Source organism: Eutrema salsugineum, unplaced genomic scaffold, assembly GCF_000478725.1.
Source record: "Eutrema salsugineum unplaced genomic scaffold, Eutsalg1_0 scaffold_5, whole genome shotgun sequence".
In the NCBI taxonomy this organism is placed as follows: Eukaryota; Viridiplantae; Streptophyta; class Magnoliopsida; order Brassicales; family Brassicaceae; genus Eutrema; species Eutrema salsugineum.
Window position 1 is genome coordinate 12,119,258 of NW_006256612.1, and position 26,552 is coordinate 12,145,809.

The 26,552-nt window shown below is 35.1% G+C and overlaps 5 protein-coding genes across 6 annotated transcripts; 3 read left to right on the forward strand and 2 right to left on the reverse strand.

Moving 5' to 3' along the window:
* Positions 1-9: 9 nt before the first annotated feature.
* LOC18993829 (iron-sulfur assembly protein IscA, chloroplastic) lies at positions 10-1,522 on the forward strand. The gene is made up of 3 exons (XM_024152392.1): positions 10-295; positions 641-859; positions 1,233-1,522. The coding sequence occupies exons 1-3, from the start codon at positions 124-126 to the stop codon at positions 1,373-1,375; spliced, it is 534 nt and encodes a 177-aa protein (XP_024008160.1). The 5' UTR covers positions 10-123; the 3' UTR covers positions 1,376-1,522.
* Positions 1,427-8,285, reverse strand: LOC18993830 (RNA cytidine acetyltransferase 1). 2 transcript variants are annotated; one of them, XM_006417398.2, is made up of 27 exons: positions 8,207-8,285; positions 7,753-7,878; positions 7,551-7,642; positions 7,169-7,340; positions 6,965-7,087; positions 6,716-6,889; positions 6,507-6,617; positions 6,285-6,418; positions 6,102-6,195; positions 5,779-5,877; positions 5,564-5,700; positions 5,343-5,440; positions 4,708-4,831; positions 4,529-4,616; positions 4,346-4,445; positions 4,213-4,265; positions 3,807-3,983; positions 3,688-3,725; positions 3,510-3,603; positions 3,248-3,427; positions 3,051-3,159; positions 2,891-2,960; positions 2,622-2,769; positions 2,365-2,493; positions 2,116-2,241; positions 1,919-1,984; positions 1,427-1,832 (listed from the first exon to the last, which is right to left on the reverse strand). In XM_006417398.2, the coding sequence occupies exons 2-27, from the start codon at positions 7,855-7,857 to the stop codon at positions 1,602-1,604; spliced, it is 3,072 nt and encodes a 1,023-aa protein (XP_006417461.1). In that variant the 5' UTR covers positions 7,858-7,878; positions 8,207-8,285; the 3' UTR covers positions 1,427-1,601. The 2 variants fall into 2 exon arrangements, with proteins under 2 accessions (XP_006417461.1, XP_024008158.1); XM_024152390.1 differs by having other exon boundaries at positions 7,753-7,883.
* A 3,603-nt stretch (positions 8,286-11,888) lies between these two features.
* Positions 11,889-12,670, reverse strand: LOC18993831 (zinc finger protein 5). Its single transcript, XM_006417399.2, has one exon. The coding sequence runs from the start codon at positions 12,629-12,631 to the stop codon at positions 11,999-12,001; it is 633 nt and encodes a 210-aa protein (XP_006417462.1). The 5' UTR covers positions 12,632-12,670; the 3' UTR covers positions 11,889-11,998.
* Positions 12,671-22,476: 9,806 nt separating this feature from the next.
* On the forward strand, positions 22,477-22,917 carry LOC112084042. The gene has a single exon (XM_024152318.1). It carries the CDS (start codon positions 22,477-22,479, stop codon positions 22,915-22,917), a length of 441 nt encoding a protein of 146 aa, XP_024008086.1.
* An 827-nt stretch (positions 22,918-23,744) lies between these two features.
* On the forward strand, positions 23,745-25,212 carry LOC18993832 (two-component response regulator ARR4). Its single transcript, XM_006417400.2, has 5 exons — positions 23,745-24,085; positions 24,173-24,249; positions 24,335-24,412; positions 24,504-24,574; positions 24,649-25,212. The coding sequence occupies exons 1-5, from the start codon at positions 23,920-23,922 to the stop codon at positions 25,007-25,009; spliced, it is 753 nt and encodes a 250-aa protein (XP_006417463.1). The 5' UTR covers positions 23,745-23,919; the 3' UTR covers positions 25,010-25,212.
* Positions 25,213-26,552: the final 1,340 nt, after the last annotated feature.

Genomic DNA, 26,552 nt, shown 5'->3' on the forward strand with positions numbered 1-26,552 from the left:
ATCCCTTTTATTGAAACGAATAACATGTGGACTTCAAATTATTAAGCGAAAAGAGATTTTTTTTGTGTTCTTCCTGGTCTTCTTCGAAAGGACGTTTCCTCAGCTCGGCGATTCTATTCCGGGATGATGGCGTTCACTGGAATCACGACCTCAAATCCAACTCTTCTTCAGCTTAGGATCTCCAGTACAAGTTTACGCTCTGTGATTCCTTGTAATTCGATTTCATTTCCTCGTTCATCATACGTGAAACTCAATCGGAGAAACCGCCTCTATGTTCGATCCAGTTCAGTTCCAGGTTCGAACTGATCTCGAAATTTCTCTGCTTTATCTTTCAATAAGAGATCTTTTTTTCTTTTTCATTCTGGGTTGTAATTTTTTTGATTCGCGCGTCATATATAGAAATAATCAGAAATTATCGATTAATTCTTCCTGCAAGTTTTTCGTTATGCCTTTACGATTCTAGTAAATAAAAATAGAGTTTTTTGTTTTCTTTAATCGATAACTTATTTATGTCTGAGAATTTTTCTCGGTGGAGAGGATTTTTATTTGCGTCTTTGTATATTCAGAAGTGTACTGAGCTCTGCTCTAGTTTGGTTTGTGTGTCTCACGAGAACTCAATAAGGCTTTCTGAATTTGTCAGTGGCACCTGCAATGGAGGGACTGAAACCGGCGATATCCCTGACGGATAATGCACTGAAGCATCTGAATAAGATGAGATCAGAACGCGGGGAAGATTTGTGCTTGAGAATTGGTGTCAAACAGGGAGGATGCTCGGGGATGTCTTACACGATGGACTTCGAGAACAGAGCCAACGCACGACCAGATGATTCTACCATTGAATACCAAGGATTTGCTATAGGTAACTCTTTCGGTTTCTTCCCTTGCTTTGTTTTGGATTGTCCTTCCATTCTGATGCAATAAGGTCCAAGAGTTAGCTCAGTTACTTATTTGATGATGTAGACTCGTCATGTTACTGACTTACTTATGAGCTGTTCGGTAACATTCATAAGAGAAAGCTCTTGGCTAATCTCTTTTTGAGCCTATAGTTAGACGGGGTATGGTCGGTAGATTCTTCGGATCTGCAGCTTGAATCCATTAATATATCTGCAAACTTTTCTTTTAAACTGATTCTTGTTCTCAGACTTCAAGTCTCTTTAGTCTATTGTTGTTTGCTGTCAAGTGTTTATATATCTGTAAAATGAAAGCTCGTAACACATTTCTTTTTTTTGCAGTTTGTGATCCGAAGAGCATGCTCTTCCTCTTCGGGATGCAGCTTGATTACAGCGATGCCTTAATCGGTGGAGGCTTCTCTTTCTCGAATCCTAATGCTACGCAGACCTGTGGATGTGGGAAGTCTTTTGCTGCCGAGATGTGAAACATTTTGACATATGGCAGTAATGATATATGTAGTCAGACTTATAATTGATGGAACACTTTGTATTGTGGCTGTAGAATTCCCCAGCAAAATCAGAAACACTGTAAGCAATTTCATCTATGATGATCACACCAAAATTACACTAAATAATTCAAATTTTGGTTACAAATTCAAAAGGAAAAGAATGATCAAAATTTTCTGGTCACTGTTACACATTAGCTCAAGATCAAGCTCTTCTCTTCTTGTTGGATCTGGAGGATTGCTTATCATTGCCTCTCTTTTTGGTAGATTTATCAAAACCACTTGGCTTTACCTTGTCAACAGATTTAGTGGTCTTGATACTGATGACACCACTTGAAGAGATCTTAGACTTTTGCAAAGCCTCAGCTTCTTTGTCCCCAATAGCATATTGTTCAAGCAGCTCAGGATCCAATTCTATCCTTGCCCTCATTTGTTCCTTTAAACCAAATGATCACGTGTGAATGACTATTCGACCTTATATGGAAATGAAAACAAAATATACGCATGAAGAGAAGTGAATACCTCGACTTCTTTTGCTCCTTCCCTGAGATCTTCGTCTACCGATACATTGTGAGGTTCAAGCACTCTCTGCAACCAAAAGTCAACATGAATCATATCAATCAGATATTCGTGTATTTTTTTATGCTCAAAGACAAGGATTATAATTACTGAGCAAAGGAACATAGAAGGATTTTGTTAGTTATGCTATCTGAACTTACTTCTTTCAACCGAGGGAAGGTGACTTCAATCTCCTTTGTTGCGATTCCATTCAAATATTTGTATAACTTCTTTGCAACCTTCAACAGAAGAGAGTGTATTTGCCCCCTCTCTAACTGCATTTGTCTCTGTAAGTGCAACGTAATGATACAATTTAGAACATCCAGATGTGTCTACAAGTTATGTCGGATGAGACATGACGAGAGGAGTCCAAATCATTGAAGTTATCTGAAGAGTAAAAATGTTATCACCTCGATGGTAGAGAAATCCGACTCCTGCAAGCCCAAGCATAGGATCACAGATGCTTGAACATATGAAAGCGAGACCGGGAGTTTCTCTTGGAAATAATGATGTGCTAGAGTTTTGCAGAGGTCATAAACCTTGAAAAGATAAGAAACAAATAATTACTAAACATAAAAGTTTAAAACTCAATCTATTACTTGAGAAAAATGAGTGTCCTCATGTAAATATTTCCCCCAAAAATAGAATCTGACATTTTAATACTAACCAGATTGAAGTCAACAAGATTGTCAGTGTATGCTCTGAGTCTCTCCATATCATAAGGTGAAAAGATTCCACCGAGTTTCTTCAAAAATCCGTTTGCTGAACTCTCGGGAGCATCAACCTCTGGGAAGTTGATCTTAGGGTTTAAGACACTAGACAAAAGAGTGATATGAAAATATGATCAAATCCCCCAGAAAAGGATAATGTCGTCCTAAAATAGTATTACAGATGAAGTCCAAAATGGCATAGGAAGATAAAAGGTTTAGTGCTAACCTCATTGCAAGTTTGTAATCCATTTTCTTGAATTTGTCGCTCAACAGCTTAGAGAACCTTATCCTGAAATCTGAACAGAAGAGAAGAAGTGGCCATAAACCAAGCATGACATATTTGGAAGATACAGAAAAGTTAGATTCTTGTTTAAAAATCAACAAACCTTTATAAAAGGGAGCAAAGAAGCCCAATTCATCTGACTCACTAACTTCGAACTCATTGTTGTTTAACGGTTTCAGAAGCATACATGTGTGCTCACCAGTCACAGCGCTCTGATCCAACCAAATAGAGAAATTGTGTTATTAGCTACTATAAAGCCAAGAATAAGCAAATCAGTAGAAGTATAGAGATATTCTTAACTGGTATCTGACTGATATAGAATGGTGCAAATTTATGTTTCCTCCAGAAACGGAAAAGTTCCAGAGTAAGACCAAAAGAGACACCGAGGTAGTGGAGTCTCTCAGGTCGTCGATCACGAAGAGGAACCAGCAAAGGTGGAAGATTGGCGCGAGGTTTTATTTGTTCCTCAAGCAAAGAAACCTATGGAAAAGAAATCAACTAAGAAGTTGAATGCATAATACAAACAAAATAAGGCACATGGTTAGGTGGAAGACCCACGAACCTTTTCAGCAGCTTCGGTAACTCTAACTGGTGAAGCCTCCACATCAAGTTCATCATCACCTTCTGATATTGAAGCTAGCTGGCCCTCAAAATATCTGCCCATATTAATCAATTAAGTCATAATCATTAGGCATTGATCACAACTTGATGCTTAATTATGTACATTTTCATGCATTTACCTGGTCAATAGTTCAACCGCAGCAGAGCCATATCCCATCTACATAGAATGCTGTCAAGAATTTGTTAATCGCTCACGGAACTTAGGAGATGAAAATATGAAAAGCCAAAGCAAATTCACCTTCATGGCGTTGGGATGGACTGCTATGCGTACTATACGAGCACCCGAAAGGGTTGGAAAGACAAGGTCCCGGAACTGTTCACAGAACTTCCATGGTATTTGATCTCCATGTGGTGAATGACCATCTCTTAAACTTTTGATGGCTGATTTCTCAGATATCTGTCCTTCAAGACAGACCTGCAAAGTACATCCAGAATCAGTCACAATGTTGCTTAAGAGAAGTTACGCCAGAATCAGTTACAAAAGAACGTCAAGATTAAAAAGATTCATGATTTTACCAACCAAGCAAAAAAAAAAAATTTGCTGCAAAACGAACAACTAAAGCAGAAGGATAACTCTTGTTTTATTCTTTAATAGTCCAAGTAGCAGTTTTTCTCCAAACAAAACAGAGAGTATGAGCCTATACCTGGACAACACATAGTATATCAGGAAGCTGGTTTTTGGACTCATCAACAGGACCTGTACCAAATAGAAATTTAAGGCAATTCTCTAAATCTGGTGATTGTGTCTAGCTATGAAAAGGAAGAGCAGTTATATACCGAGCAGCACAAACAAATGATGAGCAGGAGCATCCGCCAGCAATTGAAGATCATTAGGAGAATTCTTGTAGTGAGAAGAGACACAAAGTGCCATCATTCGCTGTAGAATACCGCTTAATGTCAAGTTATTATTATCAAAACAAAGCTAGAAAAAACTTAGATTGTAAAATCAACTATAGTTACCTGTAAAAACAGCTCACTGTCTTTGTGATAAGAAAATAGAGTGTCTCGGTTGACATAGTAGAGATCACACTGACTTGGCAGAGGATGGCTACGAATCACAGAAGAAACAGTCAAACCAAAAAATCGGTTTGCAAGAAAGGGAAGGAAACATTGTATTATTTTCCATGAAATCTCCATACCAGGCAGGATTTGGGAGACAGTTAGCAACATCAAGGCATAGTAACCCATTGAGCCAGGATTCAATGGGATCTCCAGAAGCGTATCTTATAGACTCATTAAGTTCTATCTTCTTGAAAAGGCAACCTGAATCCAAGAAACTTCAGACAGTCAGAATATTCCCCAAGGTAACGATTCACATCAACTAGAAAGCCAAAAACAAAAAACAATTTCTAGTACTAAATACTAAGACAATAAAGTAGGCCCTGCAAGAAAGAAACATTAGCTCTAGTAATCATGAACACCCATCAGATACAGTGATCTAAAATCACAATAGGGGTCTACTGTGCATGAAGTTTTGATAAAAAAATCTGGACACCATTTAGGCCGGACTTGACAACAAAACCTACGTTCTTGGAAAAACACACATATATACCTCAAAACTAGGCGCTGAATGATGGTTTACATGAAACATAAAAGAAAATTATTAAAAAAAATGATAGCAGCACGTTTTCCTTCTTAAACTAGTACGCAAGGGCAATGGAGCGATGCTTAAAAAAGATGAGCTTTATGTTCTTAAGGATAATATTGGGATCTCTACAAAATCTCCTGATTGTGTCACATGCCAAAAGTGGAAGCAATATGTAGCAGTAAGTACCAGAAAGAGAGCCTTCAACAGCAGTAACAGGGGCTCGGCTTTGCTCTTCTAACTGTTGGAGGAGTTTCAGGGACAAGGATCTACCAGTGCCTTCGTAGCTTTAATAAAGGAAGAGAAACGAAACGAAAATCAGTAGCCTGACTGACCCAAATTATGACCACGACACACATAAAAACTTTCGACATTATGGTAGTGTTAGCATAAAATCCTGTTTCACATACCCACTGACAGTAGATGATAAGAAAACTAGGTAAGGGCCAAGTAAAGACTTCACAACTGGCAAAGGTATAGCTGCTGCTTCATCAATAACCAACAGCTCCACTTGTGAGAGCTTCTCGTGTTCATGCGGTTGTATATACTGCATGAAAGAACAAGAAAGCAATTTAGGGAGAGTGAGTGATCGACAAGCTTATTAGAAAAGCAGGAATAAACAAACCTGGATAGTTTGCCTGTGCTGCTTGAAGATATTTATTCGTACGATTGCTTTCTTGAAGTCAGGATTTACACTTCTCACAACATCATATTCAAGATGTTCCTTCAAAAACATATAGTTGAAGATAGTGTTTAGGATATTATATGGATGTCTCAACTAACATGCCAAAAAAAAAAAACGTAACTCTTTCTTCTTGCCTCGAGATAGTGCAGATCTAATTCAAATTTATGACTATCCCAACAAACAGGTAGAACAAATTGGAAGCGCAACATTAAAAATTCCTTGAAAATGCCTTTAATAAATGATGCAGTAGAAGTTCATATTACCTTATATTCAAGACCGTCAAAACCTTTGCAGATAAACTCGAACAATGTTTTCAAGTTATCTGGGCTTGGTGCTGTTACGTAAATATTAGAATACCTAACAGCAAATAAGATCAAGTACCAATAAATTAACAAATCCTATCAGAACATTCATGAATAAAATAGTATATATAACTCCAAGCCTACCCAGCAGCAACAGCCCCGGCAACAGCTAGACCAAGTGCAGCAGATTTTCCACGCCCTCGACTAGCAATCAGAGCAACTATGCTCCGGAGGGTCTTATCCAATATTGCATCAAAAAATGTGACAACAGCTTTACCCTAAAATACAAGAAAAAGCAGGTATTCAGTCCTGATCCTATGTGCAACACTTCTTCATCCAATGTACACAAGTGACAAAACAACATACCTGATCCAATGTACAGCACTTCTTAATTAAAGGACCAACAGGAAAATCATCATTTAGTGCATCTTTCAAACTCTTTAGGTCTTGTTCTGCCTCAGAAAGTCCCTCCGGATCCTTTTATCAGAAACAGATGAAAGTATACGTTAAAGATGCTAACTGGCATGATGGAAAATAGTTTCTCTCAAGAACCTCAAATCTGCTATAAAATTTACCTCCTTTGTTGGAACTCGAGTGATAGATCTGATATGAGACGAAAGCGGCAGTATATTCAACTCATCATCCATGACAACGCATGCTTTGCAAGACGCTAATGATAACAGAAAACGTTCATTGAAACGTCCGGAAGTTTCAGAGTGCGACTCAGTTCGAAATCTATCATGCACATCCTGATATGAACAGAACCAATCATGTAACTCCAAATAAGAAGCAAACAACATAAGTACCAAAATCACGGTTCATACCATAACCATGGTGCATAGACTAGTAAGTGAAGCAAGAGACGGCAATAATAATACAACTAGCCCACCGCCTTCCACCGTCTCTATTGTTCGTGCTAGTAGATTTGGGGTTAGAGCTTCAAAATCCTGAATACACCATATATAAATTTAAAAATGAAAGTATAAGTTAGTTGCATCAATGAAATTTCTTGTATTAACCAGGCCTACCTGTAGAATGCACATGCCATAAGTGTTCCCGAGAATTCGTTCAGAATCTTTGTACAAGCAATGTGTTACTTCCCCAACATCAAGAAAAAGAGAGAAAGCGTCAAGTTTTTCAGGATCTAATTGTCCTCTCTCCTTCATCTTCTTCAATTGCTTCGACCGTTTTTTATTGTGACTGCACACAAAACCAACTTTACTATTTAATATTCAGGACCAAGCTATCGACTGTGTCCAACTTGGTTCACAAAGTAAGGATCCATCATTCTCAACTTGGAAAGACCAATAGAAAATCACGCATAAGCACGTTCTAATAACAGCATTTCAGGTAAAGTTTCTAATTTCACGAAAAAAATTGTTATCTGAACACAAGGATGATAAATCGAACCTGCTAATGTCGAGTCTGTTCTTGTAGCACCATAACACACTTGTGTTAGACTTCACCACCGATTTTGACAAAATGTGATGAAGATTAACTATCTGTTACATAACGAAGGGAAAAAGGTATTATAGTTCATCTCTGAAAACCCAAAAATAAAGCTTCTTACGATAATGCAAAGCAGTACTTCGCTTTAAGAACAAGATTTTACCTGGTCACGAGACTTGTCACCGACGATGACAAACATGGAACGGTGTCTGAGTTTTACACCATTTTCAATCAGAGTCCTAATTCGTTCGTCTACCTTCTTCCTCATTCTCACACCAATTTATGTTTCCTAACCTAAGCCCAAAAACAAAATTCAATTAAGCACAGGTTTGCGAGCTTTTTGTATAAAAATTCAAAGGCATGGTATTTCATTTCTGGAGTTTCAAAATATGACCCCGTTTGAAAACAATATTTGCTATCTAATTGAACGTTTCAATTCGAAGCAAAGTTTCAAGCTTTCTAGGAAAATTACAACTAAAGTCTCAGTTTTCAGAAAAACGGGGAAGAATCAGAGCATAATGAATGCAAAAGGCTTCGGTTCTAAGCTGTAAAAAATAAATACTTCGTCGGCGTAATCATTAGACATTAGTAATCAGGGCGCGTGACGAAGAACAAACCTGAGGATTGAAGATGGTGACGGAAACGAGCAGAGATGATGAAAAAAAAAAACAGGCTTGTGTGTACCAAAGCAGAGAAGCGCGCCCTAAGTCAACCGTGAGTCAAAACCCTAAAACCCAGAGGGTATAATCTACTTGTAACCCGAGATCCGACCGGTTTTCTCCTTTTTCACATTTTCCGGTTTGTGGTTATAGGCGGGTTTCTCCACAATTTCGCACTATTCTTTTGGAATCGCAAAATTAACAAGTTACAAATCTCTCCAAATATTATTGAATTTTCGATCAGGTCGACTTCTAACCAACTACGAATGATGTATAATGTTGTTATCTTCGTTAAACAAATAATGTATTAGGTACAAGAAAAGTACGCATTGCGACAAATATTGTTTTCTTTACTAGCAGTTCTGTAATAACATGGGAATTTATGATTCTAGTGACTTTAAGCATGACTATTGACTATTATCGGAATATACATTTTGACTCGTGGTTTCACCTATGCGGCTTCTCCATCAAATCCAAATTTAAACTTTGGTTTTATAATTAGAAGTTTTTCAGTTATAAGCCCATTGGACCAATAAAAAAACTTAGCTATATATTCTATTAAGTTTAGCTAGCTAGTGACTATGGAAATATTATTTACGTAACCGACGATCGATATTGCGTATTGGGTTCGAACTTAATTTTAAACCATATTTATAAACTTCTTATTGCATCGATCGAGCACTGAACGTAGAGTGTATGTTCTTTTCATAGAAAATTTATTAAATGTTCATATTTTAAGAGACTGATGCTGCCTGCACACGACGTGAGGAATCGAATATTTACTATTTCGGAAATAATGATGCACGCAAATAGCCAACTATATTAATGGTCGACAAAAAAAAAAAGCCAACTATATTAAATTAAGATAAATTATTTTTACTTGTCACTTAGTACACGTCTTCAGCAATCAGGGTTTATTCGATGATAATATCTGATCGATGGGCTACCAAATAATTTTTCTAAATCAACTGATTCATTTAAAACCAGCTTTAAGTTTAAAACTTACGTATAACGCCACTGAAATCATTCAAACTAATAAAGTAATCGATATTTACTCTGTCTTTTTTTGCGTAGATAAATATATTGTCTTTTGAAAGATAATAACTCCGTAAGTATACACATAAGTACATAACGAATCTTTTAAAGTGAAATTCTCCAAACAAAAGATTTATCCTTTTTCTAAAGGGTGTTTGTTGTATAATTTTGCTGCTTTTCTTTTATGTAGTATAGATTAACTTGTTTAAGCTATTCGTTCTAGGTGTAAGACAAAAGTTTTTCTTCTTTGTGCTTTGTTTCTGGCGACAGTGATGTTTGTGTAACGGCTTATGTGTTAATCTTTCCTATTTAACAATAATAAAAATTAGACGATATAAAAACCGAGTCTTTCGAACAATTACACCTCAATAATAATTGAAATATAACAATATACGTATTGCATTGTATACTAATTTTTTTAATGGTCAAATGTAACGATTAGCCACCAAACAAAAGATATCTTAAATAGACTTGCTTTTAAGAAAGTAATAATTAATCTCAATAATAATAAAATTTATAATGGGTGCATATGCCTATATGCCAATTACTTAATTGTAATCCATAATTGAAATTAGAAGGATTGGTGGTACAGATGGCGAAGTCTTGTTGAACAAATGTTTAATCAATTTGGATCAAACAAGCTAACCTTACCTGGCTTGGATCTATCTTTGTCTCCCATAACATTAGATAACATTATCTTTTCTTTCTTTTTTAAAATATAAATTCATTTAAACTTAAATATTAGTTTTTATTTTTTTTAGTAGCTATCATCCTTTATGATTTATGATTACATTTCATATGCCATGATAACATGTTGCATGTTATTATGATCATAAACACATACAACAAAAAAAACTTATTAGGCGGCCACTTTGAGTTTCAAAGGAACCTTCAAGGGCAGCTCGAAAATATGTCCTCTGGATATAAATCTTTAAATTAATTTGCATCTGCGTATATCATCGTTTACCAATATCTCTATAAACTACGCATTCTGATACTATAGTAATTCAATTGTTCAAATTATGCAGACCATAATCTTCTACTGTAGATGATTTTCAATAGATTAATTAATGAAATATATTTCCACTGATGTCGGTAGAAATAGTTAAAACAGTAAAAACATTGTTGAGACAAACAAGATTGATAACCACACTCGCATGGTGGTTTAACTGTTGAAGATTTTTCTACATGAGTTATGCTAGCTAGGGTTTAGATTTTTTTGTTCTTCGCGGTTTAGTTTATCATGATTAATTATTGGTCTGTCGATGTTTTAAATAGCAATTACATTTAGCATCTTTATATGTACAGTATTGATGACTAGTATAGTGTAGGATTCAATCTGGGAATCTTAAGTTACAAATTCCAAGTATTTAGTAACAAAATACAATTAAAAAAACAATATCTAAATTGAAATTAAATTAAAAAATCATAATATTATGTAATTTACAATTGTTTTTAGGTGAATCCCAACTTGAACAAAAAATGTATAGTTTGCTCATATACAAGTAGCGATAATCCCGAAGACCAACGTTAACAAAAACATGTACATATTACCAAAATTAGGAAACATACGAAATGGACAATAAAGGAATTTTTGTTTAAAAGAAATAAAAGATAAAAGTGTTAATGAAATGGGATAAGCATCTAAATATACACATTTAAGCATTAATATGGAGTATTGGAGTTCCGCTGGTGTCGGAAGTGACATGTGTTACACAATTAAAGGGGCCTCCAACATTGGATGTTGGATATATAAGCTTATCATTCAAATCACGCAATTGATTAAATATATAACCTGCCGACTCCATTTAATATATATTATACGCATTTCAAAGTGATAGACATATTTCAATTATTAATTAATAAACATATTTATTTAGAGACTTAATGGGAAATTTCGAATCAATCTTAAACCAAATCTATTTGAAAGAATAAAATCTAAGTCAAGAAATGTCACCACTAAAATTCACTTATTCGGTTCTTGGTAGGAGTATTTTTACAACAATTCACAGATTTCTCTCTGCAGCTCTCTCCAACAATTCACAGATTTCTAACTTCTAAGTATATAAATTCATTAGGTGTGTGTGTGTGTACGGTCTGGAAGTATGTAAACTCATTGTAATATATAAATGTACCAATAAACATATAAGAAGTACGTACGTATATAGAATTTTTTTAAAGTACGTACGTATATGGGGTTAAAAAAAAAGAAGAAGAAGAAGAAGAAGTACGTAAGGTTCCAAACAAAACAATATACGTACATATGACCATATAAATAGACGAATTATATTAATCAACAAGAAAGTGAATGTTTCAACTTGTTTTCTCCACCAATTCAGCAATGCACCATTTATAACACAGCACACAATAACTTTAATGATAAAATATTATAGAAACTTGTCAATTGGTATTCGGTTAACAAACTAAGCAATAAGGAAATGATATTGTGATGAAGTCTTGATCCAATCTCCTTTTTTTTTTAATTGGTTGACGACGATTAAAAATTTTCTATATAAGTAATCTATTTTGAGATCTTTTTCTTTGTTTTCGAATAACTCTACAACATCACTTGCTGAAATTAATATTTTTTAAAAACATACACAAACCTAAATAAATAAAATTCAAATTCCATCAAGATCAGTAATGTGTCTCGTTTGTTTCTTCTCTTTTTTCCAATAAAATATCAGCACTAGTACATATTCTTATCTTTCTTTGTCACACCGTATCTTCGGGAAAACCTAGATGAAGATCCAGCGACTTAATGTTTCTCTTCGAACCAGAATGAGAAGTCAAATCTCTTTGGAACTGAATCATGTTTTGTCGTACACCGAACAGCTTACCCTTCTCACTCTGTTCATTAAGATCTTGACACGTCTCCTTATTACCGAAGCTAATCTGCGACGACATTGGCGACCACTCCTCGTTGAACACACCCATCAGATTATTATTCACATGCATGGAAGAGAACGCGCAGTACGACGGCGTTTTATATTGCCTTTGAAACGACGTCGTGATGGGTTGTTGGTGGCTGGTGAGATAATAGCCGATGCTAGCTCGTCGAGCTTGAAGCTGAAGCCTCTTCTTCTTCAACCTCTCCTTCTTGTGAGCGTTTTGGTGACCTCCCAAGGCTTGAGAATTTGCAAACTCTTTGCCACAATATTGGCACTCGAGTCTTTTCGCTGTAAACGATGCCGTCTTGTTCGTTGAAGAGCTCACGCTATCCGCCGTCGTGACTTCCGGCGAACGATTACCGCTGATGAGATCGAATCCGAACAGTTTTATGGTCTTTTCGGAGGACGAGTCTGAGGAGCTTTCGCCTGTACGAGACATTGTCGGAAATATAGACATATATATTTGTGTATGTATGTGTTTTTTGGTGGGTTTAGTTAGCTTAGGAGATGTGTAAATGATCTTCTTTATATAGCAAAGGTTGTAGAAGGAGGATGTTTAGTTTAATAATTTGTAATTAATGATGCGTTGCATCTGTACTATAATGTATATGTGTTTTGAGGAGTTTTATATTGTTGGAAGGGTTTTAATATTAGTCATGATCAATAGGATCGACTTAATTTTTTAGGGTTTATAATATAATTAGTTGTTTGAATCTAAGGTGTGACGAGAATTGATCTTGGAAAATAATCCTTGAAAGCTTCTATTATATATACTATATAAATCTTACACTAACCACGCCTAAATATATTTCATATTTGCTGTGCTAACACGGAATAGTTTTATACAAATATTTGGATACCACGCGCATATATATATATATATATATGTGTATATATACATATATATATATAGGAACGATAAACAAAAAAATGGGATACAAAAATAGTTATACTATATTAAGACTTAACTTGTCAACTTATTTTATCTTTTGTCTTAAGCATAATGCACAATAAATTATGCACAATCGCTTAAAATTTATAAGATTTACTTTAAATCTTGCGGAAAAATACATAATTTCTGTTTAGTGCGTGAATAAAATAGTTAGATTAAGTTGAGATTTGATGAATTTTTAAATGCATATGAAAAGGCATGCAGCGATCACACCACTTGTGACAATTAATACAAAAGTTATATTCTAAGCTGAAAGGGAAGATTAAGAAGTTAATATCATATTAGAAATAAAACCAAAAGTCAAAGAAAGATAGGAAGAAATAAAGCTAATCAGTTTAACCCAAAAATATATATCATCAACCTGCAAGGTGCAGGATAATACTCTGATCCCTAATATAATATTACACTTTAATTGATATGAATATTTTTTTTTTTTTTAAAATGACATGCCTACGATATCCATCATAATTTTTAAGCGAGTAAATGTTCACTCAAGAACAAACACAAACTGATCGTCGTCCTGTGTTCTCTACTACAAAAAATAATTAGTCCATAAATTTATTAGATTAGAATTAACTATATTTATTTGATATTTTTTATAGATTTTAGAAATTTCCCATCAACTAAAGTTGCTCGTATAGAGATCTGATCACGGATATGGATTGAAGTTTATTTGCAATTTATCACCATGTCTTCCACCTAAACCAAATATTATTTGTCTAATTACCGTGAGAAAAGAAAGAAAAAGCCTATCTTGACCATGTTTAATGAATGCTAATTAATTATTACGGGGAATAGTTAGTTGCTATATGAAGGAATACAAGAAGTGGGCAATGATGCAAGCATCTATACTATACAAAGATAAAAAATCTATTCATAAGTCTAATCTTCAAAACAAAATCTTGGGCAAATCTTCATAAAGCATGAGAATACATTATTTTATACAGAGAAAACTGGCATTAAAAAAAGGCATAGACTATTCTATTTTCAGGTGAATCAAGTCATGAGATAATCTTATTTTAATTAAAATAATTATAAATAAATGGCATTTGGTTTGGACAGTTGTTCCCATTAAGACCCCACTGCTCTTTAACTTAAAAGATAGATCAAGACAATTAATTGAAAAAATAAAAAATAATCTTTATTAGGTGTTATAATAATGTTCATTCATACAACCTAAGATCTCCGATTGGTGGACTTTCTCGCCATGGTGTCGCATGCAATCAAAAGCTCTTTCCTCTCTCTCACAAGGTCCTTTATTTTATTTTAATTTTTTATTAAGAAATTGGAATACTATTAACTGAGTGAAAGAAGAATTCCAAATAAGTATGCTGTCAACAATCATCTTATATTTATCCAATAGAAGGTGGAATAATATTAGCCAATTATAGTTTTTTTGTTCGAAAGGTTCCTTTGTGGTGGCTACTAGGTGGGTGGGTTGGTTTCTATATTATTTGATGTAATAAACTTATATATTATGGTATATAATTTGACACCCCCACCCCCCCCCCCCCCTAAACAAAATAGTTTATATATAAACTATTTCTCCCTCGCTTTCCTAATGGTTTCGTTTATTTGGATTGCCATTGAACAACTTAACGTCAATGCAAAAACTACTGAAAAAGTTATAGTTAGCCTATAATGTCCGTAAAACTTCTATTTTTGCTTTATCTCAACGATTCATATATTTAAATCAGATTTAGCCAGTAAAGATATAATCAAATTTCTATTCTACTATTATTGACTAGGAAAAAAAACTAAGGTTAATTTAAATCTAGTATTAGTTAGTTCAACAAACAAAAAACTCTAGTATTAGCGTTTGTTGACTAGGAAAAGGCTAACTGTAGTATTTGTTTCTTTATAAGAAAAGTTATAATCAAGTATCACAAAATCACAAAATTTGCGTCCAAACATTTAAAGAATACTAACTAATTCTATATAACCGAAATTGTTTAGACATCCCCCATTCATTTCGATAATAAAGTACTTGCTGACAATGTGAACAATGAAACATATATATATATATATGTATACATATTGCTTAATTAGCATGTATTTGAATTTAAGAACAACGACATAAGAATTTTTTTTTTTAAAAAGAATAAAAAATGAAAGACATAACTTCTGTAAGAAAAAAACAATATAAATAACTCCATTTGTTTCTATCAAATACTAAACTATATAAAACTTACTGGCGAAAGATTCTACATATAAGATATACTAGCTAGAGTCTTAAGATCAAAATCCAGGTATAATGAATCAAATTATCATCTATGAATTTTTCACTCTACCTAATTAGGCCTGAATCAAAATTAAATAAAAATAAACGAACATTACCATTGTAGCACATGCACGTATACAAGAGAAAAAAAATTGATAGATTTAAGTTGAATTAGTAAACATTTTCCAAGTATAGGTCGGAAGAAAAATAATTAGAGTACCCTAAGGTGGTCCCCGCAGTTTGCCAATCTGATTAATAAAATCCTTGCTTCTCTTCTAGACGACTCCACGAGCACTTGAACCCCTTTTTAATTATATATCTTTATTCAGTATCTATGGAAAAAGAAATACCACCAAGAATGCCAAGAGCAAAGTTCTAAACTATTCTATATAGCTAATGGAACAATAAATGAGAAAAAACAATGATTATCGATCTAAATGACCAAGGTATCAATTTGACTATTTTGTTTTTTTGGTTTATTTAATTTGACGAAATTTAAAGACATGGTTACGTTTTGTTACTTATAACCACTATTCCAATGGAAATGCTGCTACGTATGACTCTTTTTTTTTGTTGACAGCGTTGTTACTTGCAAGTTGCAAGCATAACAGTTAGCAACTATAGGAGAAAAAAACTTTTTAAAAGCTTACAGGTTTAGAGTGCTAAGTGTGAGAAGATAGCATTATTGGAAATTCCTAGATCATGCATGTAAATAATTATTATTGAACGATGCAGATCTCCAAGCCAGCCGTGTGAATGTGATACACATAGAGACACTTTCTGTAGTTTTTTATATATAGATACATCGCCGTGGGATAGTGGTTTAACTACTAAAGCCTGGTTTCTTTGGTATAAGCAATATAGTTTCCTATAGACAGGGCAAAACATGTAGCCAAAAAAAGATATAAAATAAGGCGGAAGGTTTTGAACTCGATCCCCATCCAAGTTGGTCCCATAAAAAAGCTAGATTTGGGTTGTGATTTAATGGTTGGATAAATTCATTAGCATCATGCGGTCTTGGGGAGTTCGGTGACAAATTCGTTTGATTGATTACCCAGTAACAGTGTATTAGATTTTTGGTCTGTGATCTAGGCAGATATATACAAAACGATTTATGACAACTTTTAATTTCTTTATGTCTTCAAATTTTAGTTAAAGATATAGACATATTCGTATTAATGGTGGACATTTTGATTTCGGTCTTTAATTTGGTCTGGTTTAATATAACAACAAAATTGGTAAAGTTAAACTGAAATGACTAAGGTTTGAACCCGGTTTGACTTCGAATGAAATTTAGTAGGCAGGCTTTGGTTTGGACTATTTGTCCGACCTTAAGTGAATACAGATATGGATCGGATACAGACACTATTGGGCCTTTACTTCAGTTTCGGGCACAAATAAAAGTTTTGTTACTACTCCGATCTGCCAACCTTTTTAAATTATTTGAATTTCTTTATTTCATTCAATATTAAAATACATCAATTGGGGAGGGAAAAAAAAGCAGAAAAAGCCAAAATAGTTTAAGGCCCATGAACTTCACGTAAATTTAGTTATGATGGTGTTTTGATCTCTTTGTCTTCTGCTCTCAGTATTCTAATACAATTAGAAGGCCAAAAATAATAATAATGTCCAACCGTTTTCTTTACCGAATGCCACTACTCACTAGTCTACTGATGACTCTACCTCATGTATTAGAAAGCTCACATGTAAATATAAGGGATGAGGTAAGATAAAAGATATAAACCACTGTATTTATAGTTATCTGGTTAATGATCCAAGTAAAAACATTAATTTAGAGTCCCAACTATTATCCCAAATAGGATGATGATAGTAAAACGGAGAGAATATATAATAGTAGGAGATGTACACTTATATACAGGAGTCTTTGGTCAATCTACTAGACTACTATTTGTTAATTTAAACTAGAAGTTCATTAAAGTCAACATAATATCATAATTTGAATATATGCCGACCCAACCTAAACTAAAATCAATCCATCCATCCGGAGAAGAAATATCAAAACAAAAATATTTAATCTTACATTATTTTGGAATTTAAATAATACTTTGTATATTGTTTAGTTAGGTCAACTAATTAGTTAGTTTTATTGCTAGAATTATATTTTCGCATGCTTCTGTTTTTAGTATAGGAGGGTTTAAAAAAACCGAGAAAATACTTACGCTAACAATCATATTAAAAAGATGCTCCAGACCTCAATCAAGTACCAAAATAAAGTTTATAATGTCAATGTCTTTATTTTTAAAATTGTGATGTTCAGTGTTCCTAGAAAAAGATAAAATTTGATTTTATGTGCGACACGTCGTTCACTACTATTATAGATTTTTTTGTTCAATCCTCGATTTCTTGTTGACATCATGAAGATTTGATCCATCATTCGCTGGCCCATATCGTTTGAAAAATCAATTCACAAATCAATCCTAAATTTCGCGTAACTGTTTTCAAAAATCCATTGGAAAATATTATTTCACGCGTCACTGGGTATTTTTATTTTTAATTTGTTAGATGTTTCTGTGAACATTAGGGTTAATAATAATATACATAATATAATTAGGCAAAGACGATCAATTCCAATTAACTAAACTTTTTTTTTTGCCAATATGGTAAAACCCCGATCATCCCACTATGATCGGTTAACTTCTAAGCAACCGAAACCTGATCTTTTGTGCTGTAACTATAATTAGAAGAATGTCATTATACTGGATTTATAAAAAAGGTCATTATATTGAAATTTGTTTTCCTTTTTAATATTGATGATTTTTGTTTTTACATTCTCTTAACAATAATTTTTGTTCTTCATGTTTTAGCAAGTGAGTATATTGTTGATAATTTCAATAATACAACTCCAAATGACAAAAAATTGAAATTTAAAAGTTTTTTTTTGTTTTGAATAGAAATGTTTACGAGCAAAAGAATGAAAATGTGTTTATATTTTTTGTTCTCATTTGTCCAAAACTAACGTAGTTACCTATTTTTGTAATGGATAAAGGTTTTTAGGTTCCAAAACATTTTAGACTCGTAGTCGTATCTTATGAAAAACAGGTTTGATTAAAAAAATTAGATATTCTATATATTATTGTGAGAAAGAAAAAAAATACATTTACAAATATTTTGTTTAATTTGGGTGGGAAAGACAAAGCAAAAGCAATCTCCAAGATTTGATACGCTGTGGTGTCTAAAGAGTGAAACAGCAAATTATGTTTGGAAAAAAAAGGGAAAAGTCCAATGCCTTAAAAAAGAAATGTTCGAACAAATATTAATGGGTCCCCCCTTTAGATTTCCGTGGGTCCCGCGTATCCTATTTTTAATGTGGACGTCAATGCATTATTATTTGTCCACCTTCCTCTTGTTTCTCTCCCTTTTTTTTTAATTGAAAAATGATATTTTTCATAAATAAATCACTTTTAGTTCTTGGTTGGCTTTTGTATTAGTTTTATTATTGTAGTGGAAGTAAACGTTTGGATAACATAAATTTCTAGAGTCGTATGGATATATATACATATACTAGTAATCCGCGTCTATTAATTTTATCGTCAAACCCTATTCGGACAACAAAAAAAACTTACAGACACTATTTCTTTTGAAAATTTTAATTTTTTGTGTGGAAATTTCGGATTTCGATTCGGCCTAATTAACAATATGTAGCAATAGTATAATGTTTGTATCGTGGCTATTATGATTTATGCATCCATCGGTTTGAAAAAAAACATCATAGCGATCTGCTCTTTCTAAAATTAATGCATCAGTAATCGGCAACCAAAAATAATATAAGTTATTTCTTTATATATATGGAGAGTACAACATAAAAAAGTAATAACGATCACTCTAATTATTTTTTGGTCAACTCGATCATTCTAATTGTCTATATAGTAAAGTAGAAAAGCTAATTAATGTCGAGTTTTTCATGGAAATGTGCGTAGTTTTAACAAAACTACTAAACATACTATTATGAAAAACTGGTTGAGAAAGGGAATGTTTAAGTTTGGTTGTTTATTGGAAACAAGGGTGAAGGAAAATAAAGCGATGAGGATTGTTTCTTCAGTTTTCAAGGATTGGTCGTTTCTATCTAATTACGAGTTCAATAGACTCGGCATAATTTGGGTTATTTGGAGTCCACATGTTCGTGTTACTCCCTGTTTTAAAAACAGTCAGATGATCACGTGTTCTATCTTACTTGAGGGTGCGACGGAGGAATTCTTTTGTTCATTCGTTTATGCCCTTAACACAGCAGAGGAGAGGAAGGAGCTCTGGACTGATATAAAGAACCATCAAGACTCTCCGCTTTTTCGTAATAAACCGTGGCTCATTTTCGGTGATTTCAATGAGATTCTAGAGGAGGAGGAGCACTCAGAATTTCAAAACTCTCCATCTACTTCGCAAAGAATGCGTGATTTTCAAGACACGGTTCGTTATGGCTCTTTAGTTGACATAACTACTCATGGCCCGAGTTTCACCTGGTGTAACAAGCGTGAATAGGGGCTCATCTGCAAAAAGCTTGATCGGGTTCTCATGAGTGACTCATGGTACACCTCTTATCCTCGATCTTACTGCAATTTCGAATCTGTAGGATGCTCGGATCACCTTAGGTGTCGCATTCAAATCGAAGTGGAAAAGCAGAGAATCAGGCGTCCGTTTAAATTTACAAATGCTGTCACTAGTCATCCGGAGTTTTTACCGCTGATAAAGACTTACTGGGAGGAAACAGAGGTTATTTTCAATTCGACGTCTGCCATGTATTGATTCTCCAAAAAACTGAAATTTCTAAAGCCAAAGCTCAGAGAATTCAGTAAGAATCAACTAAGTGATCTTTCCCAGCGAACAAAAAGCGCGTTTGACAAGCTCTGTGAAGCCCAAACACGAACTCTGCAGCACCATACATCAGTAGCGATGGAAGAAGAATCCAAAGCATTTGAAAAGTGGCAGAGGCTATCGGAGCTGGAGGAGAAATTCCTTCGACAGAAGTCAAAAATCCATTGGTTAAAGGTTGGAGATGGAAACAACAGATTTTTTCATCAAGCTGCAAGGAATAGAGAGGTCCGAAACTCTATCAGGGAGATTCAAAGAAGTGATGGAACCCTGGCTGTGACTCAAAACGAAATAAAGGTGGAAGCAGAGGAATTTTTCAGCACCTTTTTATCATCGGAAACGCCTAACAGTACTGCAATGCCGGAAGCCGAGTTACGTGACCTGCTTGGTTTTCAATGCAACAAGACGGAGGTGGAGATACTAAGCAGACGTGTAACAGAAGAAGAAATCAGATTGGTTCTATTTGGGATGCCAGGAAATAAATTTCCAGGTCCTGACGGATACACTAGTGAATTCTTCAGGGAAGCTTGGCCGATTATTGGATCAGATTTTGTCATTGCAGTTCAGTCCTTCTTCGATAAAGGATTCTTGCCAAAAGGTGTCAACTCCACTATTTTAGCACTAATCCCTAAAAAGAAAGAGGCAAAGGTGATGAAAGATTACAGACCGATCTCATGCTGTAATGTTCTTTATAAGGTGGTTTCAAAGATCCTTGCAAACAGACTCAAGAAAGTTCTTCCTCTATTCATTACAAAAAACCAATCGGCGTTTGTCAAAGGTCGTTTGCTCATGGAAAATGTTCTTTTAGCTTCTGAGCTGGTTAAAAACTACCATAAGGAAACAATATCAGCCCGTTGTTCAGTCAAAATTGATATCTCCAAGGCTTTTGATACAGTACATTGGCCTTTCCTGCTTGCTACACTCAAGGCTCTGAACTTCCCACAGGTTTTCATCCATTGGATTACTCTGTGTGTTACATCTGCTTCTTTCTCTGTTCAAGTAAACGGCGAGCTCTCAGGTTATTTCCAGAGCAAGAGGGGTCTTCGTCAAGGTTGCTCCCTCTCACCTTACCTCTTTCTGATCTGTATGAATGTGTTACAAGCTTTTGGACAAGGCGGCTGCAGATAGAAAATTAGGATACCACCCGTCGTGCCAAAACCTTAAGCTCACGCATTTGTGTTTTGCTGATGATATGTTAGTGTTCTCTGATGGGAAAAAGAGTTCTATTGAAGGTGTTTTAGGCGTTTTTCAGGATTTTGCCTCCCTCTCGGGTCTAAACATAAGCCTGGAGAAATCCACTTTGTATGTAGCAGGAGTATCAGGGTCAATGCTGGACTCTATTCTGGATCAGTTCCCTTTTGAATCCGGTTCCTTACCAGTGAGGTACTTGGGTCTTCCTCTCCTCACCAAGCAGATGAAAGCTCACGATTATAGCCCTTTGTTGGAGAAAATCCGCCACCGAATCAGCACTTGGACAGCTCGGTATTTGACCTTTGCAGGTCGCCTTCAGCTTATTGGTTTCGGTTATACATAGCCTAACAAACTTCTGGATATCTGCATATCGACTTCCAAAAGCTGTATCTCGGAGATTGACAAGATGTGCTCTGCCTTCCTCTTGTCGAGTCCCGATTTGAACCCCAAGAAGGCTAAGCTTGCTTGGAAAGATGTCTGCAAGCCTCATAATGAAGGTGGTTTAGGTCTAAGATCAGTCACGGAGGCAAACAAAGTGTGCTGTCTTAAACTAATTTGGCGTCTATTTGCTTCGCAGTCATCGCTCTGGGTTGATTGGGTAAGACGACACCTTATCCGAAAAGGCTCGTTTTGGAATGTCAAGGAATCCACCTCTCTGGGTTCTTGGATGTGGAAGAAACTCCTTAAATTCTGGGAAATAGCTCGAGATTTTGTTCGTATTGACATTCGCAATGGAGAACACACGTCGTTCTGGTACGATGTTTGGTGCCCATTAGGCAGACTGATTGATCTCACAGGTCAGAGGGGATGCATCGATTTAGGGATCCCAAATCACTACACTGTTGCTGTGGTTTTGAATACTCACCGTCGCCGTCGACACCGCGTGGATATTCTTAATGACATAGAAGAGATAATCTACTCGACAAAGCAGAAAGTGAGAATCGCTGAAACTGACGTGGTCTTGTGGAAGCGTCGAAATGACAAATTCACACCAAAGTTCAGCTCTAAGGACACATTGAGCTTAATCAGAACAACATAGCCAATATGTGAGTGGGCAAAGGGGATCTGGTTCTCCCGCGCAACACCAAAGTTCACATTCATAGCTTGGTTAGCGATGCATAACCGCCTTACAACAGGGGATCGGATCGCTCAATGGAACACTGGAGCCGATACATCCTGTGTCTTCTGCAGAGCATCACTAGAAACCCGCAATCATCTCTTCTTCGAATGCAGTTTTACCGAGAGGGTGTGGAGTAACCTAGTAAGGAAGCTTCTTGCACCTGATTACACCAACAGCTGGAACGAGATTCTAAACCAGCTGCAGGAGCACCTGCGGGAGAAAACTCGGCAATGGTTATTTCGTTACACCTTCCAGACATCTCTGTATTGGATATGGAGGGAGAGAAATAACAGAAGGCATGGTGAACCGCCAACAACAGAGGGGCAAATGGCTCAATTCATCGACAAGCAGATCAGAAACAAATTATCTTCTATCAGAGCCATGGGAGATACTCGTTACGACGAAGGGATGGTGATATGGTTTTCAACACGATAACCATTTATTTTGTTTTCTGGTTTAGTTTGTATTTATAGCTTATTCACATACGTTTTCTTTTTTGAATAATTTAACATACTATTTAAAAAAAAAAAGTAAAAAAGTAGAAACTAACCACTCACATGGAACATGCAGTAATATTTTGCATTATTTATCTACATTTTTAAAAACATATATCCACTAATCCACAACATAAATTTGGTAAGCAGAACATATTACATGCAATAAAGATTATCTCGGTGTAATCTTAGATTCCGTAACCTAATGATTACAGTACATTGAAACATGGAGAACAAAAACTAAATCTTAGGTAGTAGCATGCATGCTTAATGTATATTGACCAACAAAATCTACATATATATAAAACCAATCCTAACCGAGCCGGACTACACGCACCGATTTACTTTAACCGTTACTGTGAACTGTAATGGTGACCAAACCAGCTTCTCTTCTTCAATCAATGTTTGTCTCTTAACAGTGATTCCATTTCAGTTTTTTCACTTACAGTCACGACGAGATTTTGACCAATATCTCACGGTCTGTCTATGTGGTAGTTTTTTTTTCAATTCCTTTGTACGGATTTTTCCTCTACTTATTATTTATTCGATTCAGGAATATTTTTCTCTATGATATTCGCATAGGCCCCCCACCGGGATTTTCAGAAATCTCAATGTATTAATACTATTTTTTTTCTTCAATAAAAAAGTTCAATTTTTCAACCCTAAAAGCACGGCATAAAAGAAATAAAATAGTCGTATTTGTTTCACATGAACTAAAGATATTGTTTGATTTTCCTCGCTGGGGATTAAAAAAATAAATTAAAAAAAGACAGTGATGTTAATTTTGAAGAGTGAGAAAGGAAAAAAAAAATCAGAAATATAAAAAACCGTCTTTAAGGAGGAAAAGAAGAAGAAGAGAAGAGAAACAGGTGTGAGCTCTTCCTTCTTCTCTCTTGTGCTATTTTAAACCTTTCCTCCCCTCTCAGTTACTACTAATTCGTCCATGGCCAGAGACGGTGGCGTTTCTTGTCTACGGAGGTCGGAGATGATGAAAGTCGGAATGGAATCCGCGCCGTTGGATTTAGATGAAGTTCATGTCCTGGCCGTCGATGACAGCCTCGTCGATCGTATTGTCATCGAGAGATTGCTTCGTATTACCTCCTGCAAAGGTTCGTTTTTTTAATTTTTTCTTTAAAACAATTTTCTCGCCGGAAAGTTCCTAAAACAGAAATATATCTCCGGCGGTTCTGTTTCAGTCACGGCGGTAGATAGTGGATGGCGTGCGCTGGAGTTTCTAGGGCTAGACAACGAGAAAGCCTCTGCCGAATTTGATGTAAGTCATGGAATGACTCTGCAATCATTTGTTTCTGTGAAAAATCCAGACTTTGATTTTAGCATTTATTTTTCTCGAATCACAGAGATTGAAAGTTGATCTGATCATCACCGATTACTGTATGCCTGGAATGACCGGTTACGAACTCCTCAAGAAGATCAAGGTCTGAACTTTTCCCGCCATTTCAGATGTGTTGCTGTTTTTTCAGCTCTGTCTGAACAATGTGGAATTTTTCGTTAAATTTGAAACAACAGGAATCGTCGAGTTTCCGAGAAGTTCCGGTTGTAATTATGTCATCAGAGAACGTATTGACCAGAATCGACAGGTGATTTTCGCAGATTTTGTTTTTTTTTTTTTTTGAGAAAAATTTGGATTTGATAAATTGAAACTGATTCGCAGGTGCCTTGAGGAAGGTGCGGAGGATTTTTTACTGAAACCGGTGAAACTCGCCGACGTGAAACGCCTGAGAAACTACTTGACCAAAGACGTTAAACTTTCTAACGGAAACAAACGGAAGCTTCCAGAAGATTCCGATTCCGTCCACGCTTCGCTTCCTCCTCCGCCGCCGTCGTTGACTCTCTCGCCTGATTCGTCTGACTCTTCACCGCCGTTATCTCCGGTGGAGATGTTTTCCTCCCCACTTTCATCACCAATAGACGATGAAGATGACGATGTGTTGACATCGTCGCCGGAGTCTTCGCCGTCGCCGGCTGAATCGCCGATTCGACGGCAGGAGATGAGGAGTCCCGGATTAGATTAGTGAAATTTGTTTACTTTTCTGGGATCCGTGTAATATCTATCTCCGTTAACTTTTTTACCTTTGACGGTGTTTTTAATTGCACGTTGACTTGACGCCGTCAATTTATAGATGCCCTTTAATCTCGCTCCACGTGGGCATTTTTCTGTTTCTCAAAAGCTTTTCGAATTTCCTTTTAATTATGGCGCAAAGTTATATGGTTTTGACTTCTTAAGTTTTTAATTAAGGAAAAATTGGAAGGATAATCGTTCTCCTTCGTACTATTACTACTACCTATAGTTGTACAAAAGAACAATTTCAGTTTATTAGTAACAAAAAAGAAACCATTCAGTTAATAAAACCTTTAATATTCACTATTTATTATGAATGTTTTGTAAATGTGCTAATACCTTTAATAAAACGTTTAACTATGCTAATATGTTTGTTGTAGACATCTGTTTCAAAATGACAAAGTTTTGAATTTCGTTATCATAAATTCATGGTTTCAGCATTAATGGTTAGATTGCGGAATTTTGATTAGTTTACGTACAAGTTTTTTTTTTGTTAAAGGGCTTAGTTTACGTACAAGTTTATTGACAAACTTCTTAGACCGAAATTATTCTTGCCAAAAACAGTTTGAATATATCTTCTGATTTTTTCTTTCATTTTTTGTTTTCTTTAGTTTTATGTTTTGAAGAAATGACTATTGTTTATTTTAGATCTCTTATCAACGATATGCACTAATCAGTCAGAATAAATATGGATGATAACATATCAAAAACATAGCACAACCTACTAGCACATCTTCTAAGAGCCAACCACTAGTGAAAGAAGAGGACGCAGACTATGTCATTGATCCTTATTTGTAGACTTGCATACATCTATTGAAGAAATTTTTTCGGCCTTAATAAGACTATATTCAAATAATACGCTATATAGCATTTTTTTGTGTGGATTAAAGAAAACGTTATATTTGGCACGTATTTATTCAAGTTCTGTAAAATGCCATTTCTATTATTAATAACTTAGCTGTTGTCAAAAAAATAAAAAACTTAGCTAGGCCGAAAAATTCAAGAATCAAAGAGCTAATGGTTTGTCTTCCAAAAGTAAAACAACTAATAACATCTGAATCCGATACATAAATATACAGTTGAGACTTGAGAGCTTGATATATCAATTATCAAATTTTCCCCTTAAATAATCGTATAATAGTCACGTATTAATTTACTAACTCACGTATTACACAAGCCGATTCTAATGAAATTCGAAATCTATAACTTAACTGATCAAAAACAAACTATTAAGATATAAAGAAGAGGATGCATCATTCATCATGCATGTGTAGATGTGTAGAGAGTAAGCAAGAAAAAAAAAATATAAACCGTAAAAGGGAAAGTTTGAAGGCTGGAAAAGGGCAATTCTTGTTCCCTTTCTTTAGGGCATATTTCTATGTAATTAGTCTTTATAGATCCGGTGTCTCTGCCACCCGTTTTGATGTTGTTTTCTTTGTTTGTTTTCAAAGTAGAATGTGTTTTTACAAACTCCATATGCATCCGTTCGAGTAGGA